A 13,878-nucleotide genomic window follows, 5' to 3' on the forward strand; every position below is an offset into this window, starting at 1 on the left:
TCCACCTCCAGTGCCATGAGCCCCGTGTGCTGGCCTGGAGCCCGTCTGGTCTGGTCTGGTCTGGTCTGGTCTGAAGGGGCATGCCAGCAGGCCAGGCCAGCTCCGTGCCAGCATGTACAGGCCCTGGGACTTAGCCGGAGGAGCATGCAACTGGTGGGCTCTGCCTGCTGCAGCCATGAGTGCCCCAAGGGCCCCTGCCTACTGCTGAGACACTAGCGGTGGGGGCTGTGCACCACAAACCCCACACCCACCCAAACCCTCCCCCACACACACACATCCACACCCCTTCACAATCCCCTCCACAAACCCCGTGCCTGCCCATAAACCCCACATACTCCCATACCCACATCCCTTCACTACCCGTCCCACACACCCCCCAGCCATAAAAAGTACCTGCATATATTTCTAAAGAAGGTTCAAATAGTGTTACATTTAATTTAATTTGTGTTTAAAAAAGGTATAATTTTGAATATTGCATAATTTTGAATATTTCTGCACATACTGCTGAATTTTTCTGTGCATAATTCCCTCGGGTATAATAACTATTTAACTAAACATATGGGTGAAGTCAGTGGATAACTACTTATACTCTTAGTTAGGCACATGCTGCTGGTCATTGCCAAATTAGGATCACAGTGAGCAGATCTGATGGGCTCTGAAGGGAGTTCTTTCCTGTTAGACATCATCTTGAAAATGGTGATTAGCCTAGGGATACTTAAAAATGAAAATTAAGAACAGAGAAACTCTGTAGAGAATCCTCAAGGTTTTACAAGTGATGGGGGCATCTTCAAGGCAGATAGGAAGTGATTTGTTTACTGTTAATATGTACTTGAACTTCATTGCAATATATTCCTCAAAGGAAAAAATTAAGCTTTTCTTCCTTCAATTGGAACAGGTGGGCAGAAAAGGAACTTAACATGATGAAACTTTTCTTTGATAATTTGGTACACTACATCCAAGCAGTTAGGGAAGGACGGCATAAACATGCCTTGTAAGTATAGTATGTGCACTGTTTTTTGTGAGTATTGAATATTTTTATATAACTTTTAAACGCATTGAAAGCACATTTGAGCATTGTGAATTTAAACAGTTGAAATATTAGTAAGGGTCACATTTGAAACTTTACCCAAAGCTTTGTTCCTTCCTACAGATCAGAGAGTTAGATAGCTCTGTAATGAGATCTGTTTCTAAACTTGTTTTACAGTTGACTGAATATTTATTCTTAAGTATGAAATAGTTCACAGCAAAAAACAAGCTATTATATTGTTCCCCCTTTTCCTTTTTATCTTTACTGAATAAGAGACTTGCATCAGATGAGAATTACAATATTAGTAGGCAGCATGTGCAAAGTTTCTCACCAGAAGAGTAATTCTATCTATAAGCAACGGTTGGAAGTTCAAATATTTCTCGGCATTTGGCAAATACATGAGAAATTTTAATCCCGTTCTGCTAGCATGTAAACAGAGGTTGCAGTTCTCCCAGGGAAAAAAACTTTTTTGTCCTGGGATCCTACAGGTACTCTAAGTACCTGTGAAGTATGGAAGAGAAGATCTGGTAACACTTGCCTTCACCAATGCTGTTTAAGGCTGTAAATTAATTGCAGGTCAATCAAGTTAATTGGGAGTCATTCCAGAGCCAAACCTGTCAGGCTGTGTGCTCTCTCTGGTCCCCTACTGGCATCAGAATAGCTTGGAAGGGCTGTGTATTAATGGTGGGCTGCTTCTATCTTAATCTGAGGCCAGGTACAGATGTTCCATTTGTGTTGAGAGAAAGCCCTTTTCCCCTGGAATAAAAAGGAGAGCATACAGGTATTCAAGGCCTGCCTTAAAACCCAGGACAATCAAGACTGGCTCAAATGAAATGTCTGCTTACAGCCTTAGATACTGAGTACAAACTGCTTCAATTCAAATTGTGCAAAATACATACAAAGCTTGCCTGATGACTGCCTATTAGGGGTGTGCGAATTGGGGATAGTGATACAATTCATTGATTCAGATCACTGTTCCCGATTTCGGTTCGGCCAAATCCAAATCTGAAGATTCAATGCTGATTTGAACAATCAGCAATTTGGCGATAGACACAGCTTTAAATGTTTTTTTTTTTTTTTTTACGTACCTCGAGGTACCAGGTGCGCCACGTGAACACTGCAATGCTGGGGCAGATGGAGTGTCCCACAAAGCCTCCCGGGTCCTCCGGGGAGGGTGCTGGGGGCCCCCCTCCCCGCACCCACCTGGCTCGGCAATCAGCCACAGGGGTTCCCCGGGTGCCCCCACAGGCCCAGGAGGAACCTGTCGGCAAACCGGAGGGGTGTGAAGTGCTTCTGGTTCACATCCAGGGCTGCTGCCGAGCATGCTGAGGAGCCCCCCATGCTCCTGTGGAGCGCTGCATTCACCCCAGCATCTCAGCATTCACGAGCCACCTGGTAGCTTGAGGTATGTAGAAAAAACATTTAAAGGTGTGTCTATGTCTGAATCATCGAATCTTTACAAATCTCTCTGAATTGGTTCTGAGGGTTCCAATTCCATTTGGAGAGATTAAAAGGTCTCCTGATTCGATTTGTATTCAGAGATTCAGCCACTGAATCGACCCTAATCTCCGCTGGATCGAATCGGGGACCAAAGCTTCACACAGCCCTACTGCATATCATCTTTTTTTTCCCCAGTTACTGTATATGTTGCTACAATTTTTATGGTTGGAGTGTAGATTATTCCTTGACCTAAGTTTCAGGTTTTGAAAGTAGAATAATACTAACGAGAGAAAATGTTTTTGTATTAGCTCAAGTGTGTGTATGTTCAAAGCTGTGTGTTGAAGGATGGTAAAGGATTGATGTAAATAAACATCTGAGAAAACTAACAAATGGTTTTATTTCAAATATAGGTACAGCCATAGTGCAGAAGTGCAAGTGCGACTTCAGTTCTTGACGTGTGTTTTTTCAACTTTAGGATCACCAGATCATTTCAGTGAGTTTTTCATGCCACCAGACATTTAATATCTATCTTTCAAAACTTGCAGTTAAGCACATTTACTTCTTAATAATTTAACCTTCTTTTTTTTTTAAATGGCCTTGTAGATTGTTCTTGTAGCATTGAACTGAAAGTTAGGAGTTTGATAATCTGTTTCCAGTTATGCTACATTGGGTTATTTATCTTTGCTATGGTCCATTTTTCATACTATTGAAATAATTATTGTTATTAAAATAGTATTAAATTATTAGAATAAGGATAGTAATGTGTTCTTTAAATTGTGCGGGTATTGTAGGATTTCAGTTTTGTAAAGATATGTTGGATGTAAAATACTAGATGAGTAAAAAGTATTATTTTTATTATACTATTATAATTTGAGAGATTTGTTGTATGAAATCATTTTAAGGTAACAAGCAATTTGTTGGAATGGTGTCTTGTATGTAAAATTATAATTATATTTAGTGACATTGAAAAAACCTTTTAAAACGAAAATAAAATGCTGGCTTTGTTGATTGAGTTGATATATGACTTTCTGGTGTTTGTAAACCTCTGAAGGCTGTATATATATATCTCTCCAAAAGAAAAGTGGGCTGGTGAAAATTATCTTTTAGTAAAACTGGATTTCCTACAGCAGACTGAGATCAAGGAACCTTTCAGAGAATATTTTGTATGTTACTATAGCAGTATATGCTTTGCAAGACCAAGAAGCTAGAAGAGTTTATGTGGCAACTGGAAACAGATGCAGACAAATAAATTCTGAACGTTGATGCTAAGTTTGAACCATTTGCATTGCTTTCCTGAAAACAATTAATAAATACAAAAGTATTATTGGAGGAGCTCTTCTACTCCTATGGCATAATAGAGAAAAAGTCTAGAGAATAGGCATTCAAACTAACCAATTGCTTTACGTAATTTGTGTTGCATCTTGCTGATGATTCTTAGAAACACCTGGACAGATGGATAAGCAGGTTTTCAGCAAGAAAATCTTGTGCAGAATCTTTCAGAAACATCAAGGAAAATTCAACTCCCACATATAAGAACAAATGAAAACAAACAATCGGACCAAATTTCTACTACTGGAAATCCTATAGTAACTCCTTGAGTAGCTAGGATCAAACAATAAAAACTGCCATGAATGAGATCCCAAGTCACATGATTCTCCAGTACTGCTTCTCTTGTATTTAGCATCTGCTGGATGATACACTGTGCTGCATATCCAAACTGTCATGTCAGGTTTCTGCAGATTTAGTAATGCACTCTCCTGAAGTTAACATGTTTCATTTAAAATATTTTAAAATATTATGTTGGTGGTCTCCTGGAATAATCTCTACTGTTACTTACAGAAAGGATATATAACCCATATGGCCTACACCTAGATTACAGGGGCAAAGAAAATGTATAGTCTCCAGGTGGTTCTGCAGTTGCTTGCCAGAGCTTTCTAAATAACATTTCCCAAAAAGTTTCATGTTAGATATAAGGTAGTAATTAGTAAGATCATCAGTATTAAGAGACATTTTATAAGCCACTTGGTTTCACTCCCTAGCATCTTGCCAAGGAAGAAGTGATTATCCAGTGCATTCCAGAATTGTCATTGTTTTGGTGGCCATGAAATACAAGGTTTCATTTTGCAACTTATGGGCCACAGATCTTCAACTACATAGAGCAAATCTTGCAGAAAGTGAGAGAAAATATTGCTATTGTTACCTGCTGGTGTGGTACTGCTGCTGCAGCCACAAAACTGAAGAATCTAACCCAAATCTGTATGTTTATCCAGACATTCCTCAGCATGAGGAAAATGTTAATTTCAAGTCCAAATGAGGATTGTCTTTTGAAATTGTGCTGCTGATAAGAACTTCATGGATTCCATGGTGCAAGAAAAAAGAGACTTCTAACAGTCAGACAAGCTTATAACTTGAAAAACTCTCTCTGCCATACTACAAGTGCACTTGCTGTAAGTGCATTCTACAAGAGCTATACTATCTATGGCATTCTTGACTTCTTCCCATCATATCTTGTCTGTTGTAGGTTGACTCTGTCCATGTGATCTGTGAGAGTAATAAAGGCATGAAGGATATTTAGGATCCATTTCCTGTATCAGTTGTTAGAGGAGAACATGACTGGCCCCAGCAGTCATTAGATTATGGGACAAAAGAGGAAGGCAAAAATTAATGTAATATATGGTGCCAGTGATAGAAGAGTTTTGATATGTTTCCTTGAAGAAATCTGGAATATAACCAGCACTACAACCAGCTAATTAATGCACTACTTTGATGAAAGTTAAATTCACAATTGATCTCATCTTGAAGGAAGTAATGGTGAAATCCTGCAAAGTATTATTTTCGACCACAATCTTAATTTCCAATTAAAAAATGAAGTCCAGAATATAGAAGCCACCCCTATTTTTATAGGTGTAAGATCCCAAGTCAGCCCATGGGAGTAATTGTTTGTATAGTTACTGACATAACCAAAAATCAAAAGTCATAGCACTCCTTTGTTGCCTCCAGTCTGCACAAAAGTTCTGGAGAATGGGATGTCCATGGTGAATTCTTTGGCTGCTGGTTTTTTAAACTTTTCAGCTTAACAAAAGTCTTTCTGACATTCAATGTATGTTCCTGTTTTAGGTAGAATATTTGAATTTGTTTGCTGTTATAAAGGAACATTTTAAATGTATTTTTTTATTATTTCTAGGGTTGAGTTTAGAACAAGTGGACATTTTATGGCACTGTTTAGTAGAAGATTCTGAGTGCTATGATGATGCACTACATTGGTTCTTAAATCAAGTACGAAGTAAAGATCAGCATGCTATGGGAATGGAAACCTATAAGCATCTTTTCTTAGAAAAGGTATAGAAAAAGAATTTTTATTTGATCTGATGAATTTTACTTAGTGTCTTCATCTACACCAAAATGATTTTAACATATTTAACATTATTTCAGTGGGGCAATCCTTCCCTTTTTACAGCTTAGGGGGCTCAGATGCAATGGAATTATACCTTTGCACGGTAGGGGAAAAATATTTAACTATCCATCCCTGTTGAGTCTTAGAGTCAACCATAGAGTCTTAGTGGGTGTGTGTGTGGTGGGTTTTAGAACAGAACAGGACAGGACTGTACTGAGGAAAGACAGGCTTTTCTGTATATGATCACATTATTTCTGTCTTCTGTACATGGGAGCAAAAGGAGGATCAGTATTGTAGAAGTGGCCATAGTGTTTCTTTAACTGGTTTACTGACTTGTAAAACTCATTTTTCAGCCTTTCTCACGTTGCCATGCCCTCTGTTCTAACCTAAACCTCATTGGCTTATAACTTGGTGCAGGATTGCTAATTAAATAGCAATTGCCTATTATAACATCTTATTTTTTATCTACTGACTTCCTGTCACTTTATTATTATGGCATATGGTATGGCTTATGCTTCCTTTGTCATTGAATCTGGGGAGATGGGAGGGGGAAGAGTGCCATTTTCCCTTTTTTAACCCTCTTGTTTTGACTTCCTTTAACCTTAAACATTTTACAGCCTCAGCCTTCAATTTATGAGGGAAGTTAGATCTTTTTCTGAAGTACTCATATTGACAACTAAAATTCCATGCTTCCAGGATAGATCATCTAAACTGAACCGTATTATTTTAATCTGGGAAAAGTAAATTTTACCCCTGTGCTCATATACTTGGAAATTTCATCTACAGGACTGAAAAGTAAATTTCTACTTTGTTCTAGACTTTAAGTTTCCACAAATCTTACAGTATAAATCAGCGAGATTCATGTGATGTTTTGAATGATAAAGTATATGGCATAGTATGTTGTTTCATTTTTGCTTTTTATGCTACCTACTTATAAGTAGGTACAAAATGCGAACTGCAAAGTAACAAATACTGTACATCTAGATCCACGATTCCAGTTATTGTCTCCAGGCATCATAGTTACTTTTAAACTCGAAACAGTGTACATTATCCAATCAGTCTATTGTTGACAAACTGCTAATGATATAGTATTAAAAATGTTTTTGTCCCCTCTAAACTGTTCTCAGGGCCAAGTGGGATGGGTAGAGAGCAAGAAATGCACAGTGGAGTTATCAGTGGTTTGATTTTTATGTAAAGTGCTAATAGATTTATATTCCTTATTGAAACAGTTTGACTGACTTAAAACTTGTTTGTTTTGAAGATAAGTGTTTTGATTCTTTGTGCTGATAAATGCCCTGAAATATTGTCAACTTTATCATTGTGAATTTTCTTTTCATAGTAAAGCAAATTTATTTTATTTAGATGCCACAGCTGAAGCCCGAAACTATTAGTATGACTGGTCTAAACTTATTCCAGCATTTATGTAACTTGGCCCGATTGGCTACCAGTGCATATGATGGGGGTTCAAACTCAGAGGTAAGTATGGACTTCATGCTACTATTGCCTTTCTTTCTTAAGTTAATTCTCTGTAAATGGAATACCCTTAAGAATAGTTAGAATGATTTTGTACTGGGGGCTGTGCATAGTGTTTTGGGAACACTGAAATTGTGGATGGTACTCCACTTTTTAGAAGGGGACAGCATGTGCTCTCTTCTAGCTGATGTGGAGATGAGAAGAATTGTGACCGACTCCTCACTGTGTACCTTGACAGGACTGCAGTTGTGTGGTTTGTGGGGTGTTTTTGATTTTTATGAATGAAGAAAGGGGTAGAAACTACAAAGAAAGCATTACCTCCATGTGTCTACTCCCCACTGTCCATGCAGCTATAGTTACTTACACTCTAACCATAAATGTAATGTGTTAAGTAGCATATCTGTTTAAGAGGGTAGATTAGAGTAGGTCTTACAATTTACATTCAGTTAGTAATAAATGCAGGGTAGGTGATGGTCTTTGTACAGCACTTGTGACTTGTTAACAGTAATTTTGACTAGAAACACACCATAAAATAATATATCTTACATTTTATGTAGTATACTGTAATGTCCTTTTGGCTTGATGGAGGTGCTTTACACACACAACATCTCAGAAATGTAACTGCATTTGGGACGGCATTCAGTGACCTGCTGTGGTGTAAAGGGGTGTAACAGCAGTTGAGGAATACTGTTTCTTTAGGAAAAAAAGTGCAGTGGGCAAGGTCTTCAGCCAGATGCAGGTAGCTGAGCAAGGGCTTGCTATAATAGATTGAACAACCAGGGAAAACTCAAGATAGGGACCACTGGGCTGTAAGTAACTCCTGGAGAGCGGTGTTATGACAGTGTAGAGACCCAGCATGGGATATGAGCTTATGCTAGAGATTGGTAGGTTTATATTTGTTTATATTTGTGTTTTGTTTAACTGGTGGCTTGGGAGTGGCTATAAGGGGCTGGTCCTTTTCTAGGAGGATAATGTGCCTCCAAGTGAGAGAATTTTGAGTTCACTTCATTTCTGCTCTTGCAAAAAAAACCCATCAGAGATGTGTGCCAAACAAGATCTCTGACTTTGGTAAAGTCTCATTTAAAGACTTTTTTGTGAAGAGCAAACACTTACCATTTGAATGCAACACATTCATTTTCTCTCTCCAATGAAAAAAGACTTGTTAGTCAAATAAAAAAATGTTACAGTAACAGATATATGATGATCAGGGGTGCACCATTAGAGATTTTTGTGGGTGATATCGATAGCATATTTTTAAGGAGTCATATCCGCTGATACTGATTTGATTTCCGATACCCAGCCCAGCAGCGTGGAGAGCTGCCTCCAGCTGGTAAGTCTGGTGTGGTGGAAGGGGAGGGGGGAGGGAAGGGGCTGGTGGGGTAGGTCAAAGCCCCCTGCAGTGAGGGAGGGTGTGGGCTGGGGGCTGGGGCTCAGGAAGTGCCCCGCCAAGGTGGGGTGGGAGCAGCATGGAGCTGCGGACTCTCGGGGGGAGGGGGAAGGGAGGTGGCGGTTTGCGCTGCTTGGCCAGGAGCCACTGGTCCAGCACTTGCCCGCTTGTGCAGCGGCTCCTGCTGCTTATCTGGGAGGGTATGGGGGGGGGGTGCCCCTGGATGTACGCAGGGTGGACTGTGCCAAGCTCTTGCCAGCAGGGTTGGGCTGCACTGGGAAGTGGCTATGGGGCGGGGGGCTGCAGCCATAAATTCGCCACGGTCCTTTCCCAGCACAGCCCCCCCCTGCTGGCAACCGCTTGGTGCAGCCCTGTCCCAGCCTAACCCGCACAGATCTAGGGGCATGGGTTCCCCCCCGCCCTGTGCCCTTCCAGACGAGCGGCAGGAGTAGTGCTGAGAACCACCGCATGAGCAGGCAAGCATTGGATCAGTGGCTCCTGGCTGTGCGGTGCACAGTGGCAGAAGCTGTGCCACGCTGTCCCCCCACCTCCCCCAGATGAGCCTTGGCTCTAGGTAGTGCTTGCCCCTGCTCCAACCCCAGCCTCAGCTCCACACTTTCCCTCACCATGGGGGACTTGATCTGCCTTCCCCCTCACCCCCAGCCCCTTTCCTCCCTCCCCTTCCACCACACCAGACTCACCAGCTGGAGTCAGCTCTCCATGCTGCCAGGCTGTGTTCTTTGCCACCAGTGGTACACTGCGGCTACACGCATTCACGGGCCATTTATTGGCCAAATTATTGGCCTGATATCGCCGATTTCCAGCATAGTAACTTTTCTTTATATCAGTTCTGATCCGATATCGGACCGATGTATCAGCAAGCCTCTAATGATGATGACAGCCTGAATGAAAGTTTTAGCAGATGAACAGGTAGGGAAAGGCTGTAACACCAAGGTTATCAGACCTCTTGCATCAGATTACTTCTTGGGCAAGATTATGCATTACAGACTCTCTGGGTTTCTTCTTAAAGTCCTGGAATCACTTCAAAAAAGAGATGTGAAGTTCAATACAGATGCCTTCTAGAGTAACAGTGTCCCTCACTTGGTAAAAACCAAAACCCCATTTTATAGTAGACTCTTCTAGTCACAAAAATAGTCTGATATCTGAACATAGGTAAGTCAGCCTGGGGAGCTTAGAAGAGCCACCATAACATACAGGGAGTATATTCAAGATCAGAAAAGCTCCAGAACATTAACTTCCAAGATATGCAAATTAGTCCTGCTAATTTTTTAGAATGTTTAGGATTACCAGAGAAAGCAGAGCATATTAATTCAAATCAGACATCACAGTGATTATGACGTGTTATATATACAAGTTTGAAAGCATAGATTTTTCTCTTCTTGTGGATATAATGACATTTTATCAGTGCTTCCAGTGAAAACATACTACAAGTCTTACTTTAAGCAAAATGTCTCCATTCAGTTTCCATGAATTTTGCAATATAAATCAAATAGATTTATGAGGTATTTATTATGATAAAATATGTGACATCATATGTGGCATATGTTGATTAATAAGTTGGGCGTGAGATCAGTTAGTCATGACCATAGGGCTGCACTCAAAAAAACATTGTGCAAAAACTTGGCCAACAAGTTTGGAATGGTCCCTAAGTTTGAAATGCTACAGGTGACCTCTAGAAAAAAGGCCACAATTAGGTGGATCTATTCTGCATAAGTAAAAACTCACAGATAAGCAGACCAGTGATCACTTGGAGCAGACAGTGGTTCACAATTAAGTGGCTTTGGGGTTTTTTTCCATCTTTCAATTATATGGCTACGTGGTTCAGAAGCTGATAAAAAGTTAGGTGGGAAACCTCATCGTTGCCTGGAATTGGCGAACAATGCTGTGGTGCAACTTTCCTAGTGCAACTTTCATGGAGTTCAGTCCTTATTCTCAGCAAGCTGGATCTCCTGTCTCAGGGCTTGTCTATACTGCCTCTGGCACACCTCATAGCCTTCCTGAGAAGTATATTCTGTCTGTTTGCTCCCACTTAATGCGTACAAATACCCAAAATAAGACAGAGTTTAGATTGCTCTGAGCACATGCTCTAAGCCCTGCTCTCAGGGTACTATCTTGGCATATGTTCAAGCTGTAAGCTAACTATAGTGCCTTGTTCCTGGGGGTTGGCAGTAGCTGGGGGGCAGAACATGCTCCCTCGCTGTTGTTCCTCTGTGTGACATGGAGGTGGTGTAGACATGTCATCAATCAGTATCTGCTACTGTAACTTGATCCACACTTACTGAGCTTTTTTGTGGCCCTTTCACCTATTTCCTTATTCAGGAATGTGGTCAGAGTTCTGTTGGTGCCAAGATAGAAAGATTAGCACCAAAGATTGAGGCTTTCCATCTCATTATATATGCCTTATATAATGGCTTGGGTATTAAAAAGTGTACCATCATCTCTTCTCCTAGTCTCACTGCTGTAAACTCATACCCACCCACTTACTGGGTAGATAGCTGAATTGTCAGGGCTCCTTAGGGCAGTCTATTGGTCTGAACCCACACTTGCATTTGTTTCCTGCTTCGAGGTATCCAAAGTTGCCAGCCTTTTCAACCTACGAATCTAAGTTGCAGTAAGGGAGGGACTCGGCCAAGTCAGTGGATTTTACGGACAATGTTGAATTATCCATAGTACTTTCAGGGACAGATACAGTGCAAAATGTCTCTCCGAAATAAGGAAGAGGTTTTTCCTATTTGTCACACATCTGGGTAACAGCTTTTTAATTTTTCTCCATAGTTGTGTGGTATGGACCAATTCTGGGGCATTGCTTTACGAGCACAGTCTGGTGACGTCAGTCGAGCAGCCATCCAGTATATTAACTCCTATTATATTAATGGTAAGAATTCTCAGTTTTACTTGAACCAAGGTATTAAAATGTCAGGAAAATGTTACAGTTTTTATGTTGTTTTGTTGAAATTAATCCTTTTAAAGATGCACAAACATTTTTCTTTTAAATGTAAGTACAAAATTTAACTGTTTTAAGTGCAGTGCTCATTTAGATATTTAATATTGATCTTGTAGGTAAAACAGGTCTTGAGAAAGAACAAGAATTTATTAGCAAATGTATGGAAAGCCTAATGATAGCTTCCAGTAACCTTGAGCAAGACTCCCACTCAAGTCTCACCATTATTGAAAGAGGACTTTTAATGCTAAAGACACACCTGGAAGCTTTTAGAAGAAGGTAAACAAATCCCAAGCCAAAATGTACCAAAGACTTGTAATTATTTTCTTATACTTTGTACTTAATATAAGTTTAAAAGTTAAGATTGAAATTATGAAAAATCAGATTCATTTTTTCACTTAGGTTTTTGTTTTCTGGTGTGTAAAATTGGGGCAACAATATCTAGTTTACAAAGGTTTAATTGGATAAACATGGTTGGCAGAAAACCCTGGTGAACCCTATTGATGTCTCATGAGGTTGAAAAAAGTGGACATGTTTTTCAGGGTTTTTTATTTTTAGTGGTTGTTTAACTTGAGAAACATTAGGAATATCAAGCCTTATTTTTCCATTTTTCTCTTGGACAACTCTGGAAGATCATAGCCATTTCAAGCATTTGATTTAAGTCAGTGTTGGAAAATATGCATTTCTTTTTATATGTGATTTTTACCTGCTTCTTAAGGTTTGCATATCATCTGAGACAGTGGCAGATTGAAGGCACTGGTATTAGCAGTCACTTAAAGGCACTTAGTGACAAACAGTCATTGCCACTAAGAATTGTATGTCAGCCAGCTGGTCTTCCTGACAAGGTAATTAGAAGAATTCTGATTTCAAAATGGATTTTATTCCTAAATCATTACATTTCATATTATCTGTTATGCATTCTGGAAAAAAATATGTACTGTGTTTCAGATGACTATAGAAATGTATCCTAGTGATCAGGTGGCAGATCTCAGGGCTGAAGTTACCCATTGGTATGAAAATTTGCAGAAAGAGCAGATAAACCAACAAGCTCAGCTTCAGGAGTTTGGCCAAAGCAACCGGAAAGGAGATTTTCCTGGTAAGTTGTACGGTACTCATAGCTATAGCTCATCTTCCATATTTGGGCATTCATATAGAGGGTAAAAGATGCTTCTTTAGGCTATCTGGGAAAAAAGAGCAAGCTTCACTTTTGGTTTTCTTTACATATGTATTTGTGCCCATCAGCAGCCTCATACTCTATTATTAAATACCTTATTTACTCAAATCCAAGGTGAGGTTCCTTCCACCCCCCATTCAGTGGGGGGTGGGAGGAAGCCCCTTGTCTCGGATTTAAGTACAAAGGGAAGGGAGGGGTGGGGGAGGGGCACATGATTGCTGGAGCTCTGACTCTGCCCCCTCCCTCCTCCCACCTGGTTACTGGCTGACATGATTCCATGCCAGCTGGGGACACAGCACAGGGTACTCTGGCCCAGCATGGAACCAGACTGTTGTTGGCCAATAAGCTGGTGGGGAGGGGGCAATGTCTGTAGGGGGAAGAAGGGGAGGGGGAAGGCTGCAGGGGGGCAGTTACAGGAGCAGAGGCTGCAGGTTGTGGGAGAAGAGGTGGCAGGGGGGTCCAGGTGCTGGGGAAGGGGAACAAGTGATGGGGAGCAAGGGGAGGGGGTTAGGCTGCTTGCCCCACCCATCCCACTGTAGCAGAGGGGAGGGACACATTTAAGGCAACCCATCAATAGACAGACTCCATACATAGAGAACTATAACAATTTTATATATTTTCCATGTTTAAAATCTAGTTACTGGTGTGTTACCCAAATCCAAGACTTTGAATTTAAGATAAATATAGTAGTCCCTTGGCAGTGTTATCATTTCTTTTAAAGAGCAAGGGAAGAACATTTAGAACAAGATACATGCATTAATAACAGGTCTAACAGCAAGGTTTTTATTAGACTGTGGACTGAAGTACTGTAACAGTTGAAACATTTCAAATGCCTTTGAAATGTGTCAAAGGGCCAGCTATACAGATATACCAAAAGTGGTCCATGTGCTCCAGAACAATGCCTTTTGAAATGAGGTGCTACTTCGAAGCGTTTCACTTCTTGTTACATGTGTATGGGCACACAGGACCCATAGGTCCCCCAGAATCCCACAGTACTCCATTCTCCCCACATTCCCCCCCC

The 13,878-nt window shown here is 40.6% G+C and overlaps 1 protein-coding gene across 1 annotated transcript in view; it reads left to right on the forward strand.

Annotated features, from left to right (window-relative positions):
* Nucleotides 1-13,878, forward strand: part of USP34 (ubiquitin specific peptidase 34) — a 237,910-nt gene that overhangs the window by 79,119 nt on the left and 144,913 nt on the right. Inside the window, exons 17-24 of the mRNA XM_019516623.1 lie at nucleotides 896-991; nucleotides 2,878-2,960; nucleotides 5,652-5,806; nucleotides 7,224-7,337; nucleotides 11,518-11,617; nucleotides 11,803-11,962; nucleotides 12,402-12,528; nucleotides 12,632-12,779. Of these exons, the coding sequence (XP_019372168.1) occupies nucleotides 896-991; nucleotides 2,878-2,960; nucleotides 5,652-5,806; nucleotides 7,224-7,337; nucleotides 11,518-11,617; nucleotides 11,803-11,962; nucleotides 12,402-12,528; nucleotides 12,632-12,779 (983 nt within the window). The remainder of the gene's footprint in view (nucleotides 1-895; nucleotides 992-2,877; nucleotides 2,961-5,651; nucleotides 5,807-7,223; nucleotides 7,338-11,517; nucleotides 11,618-11,802; nucleotides 11,963-12,401; nucleotides 12,529-12,631; nucleotides 12,780-13,878) is intronic.

The sequence above is a fragment of the Gavialis gangeticus genome, unplaced genomic scaffold (assembly GCF_001723915.1).
Source record: "Gavialis gangeticus isolate Ggan-Ray unplaced genomic scaffold, GavGan_comp1, whole genome shotgun sequence".
Classification (NCBI taxonomy): domain Eukaryota; kingdom Metazoa; phylum Chordata; order Crocodylia; family Gavialidae; genus Gavialis; species Gavialis gangeticus.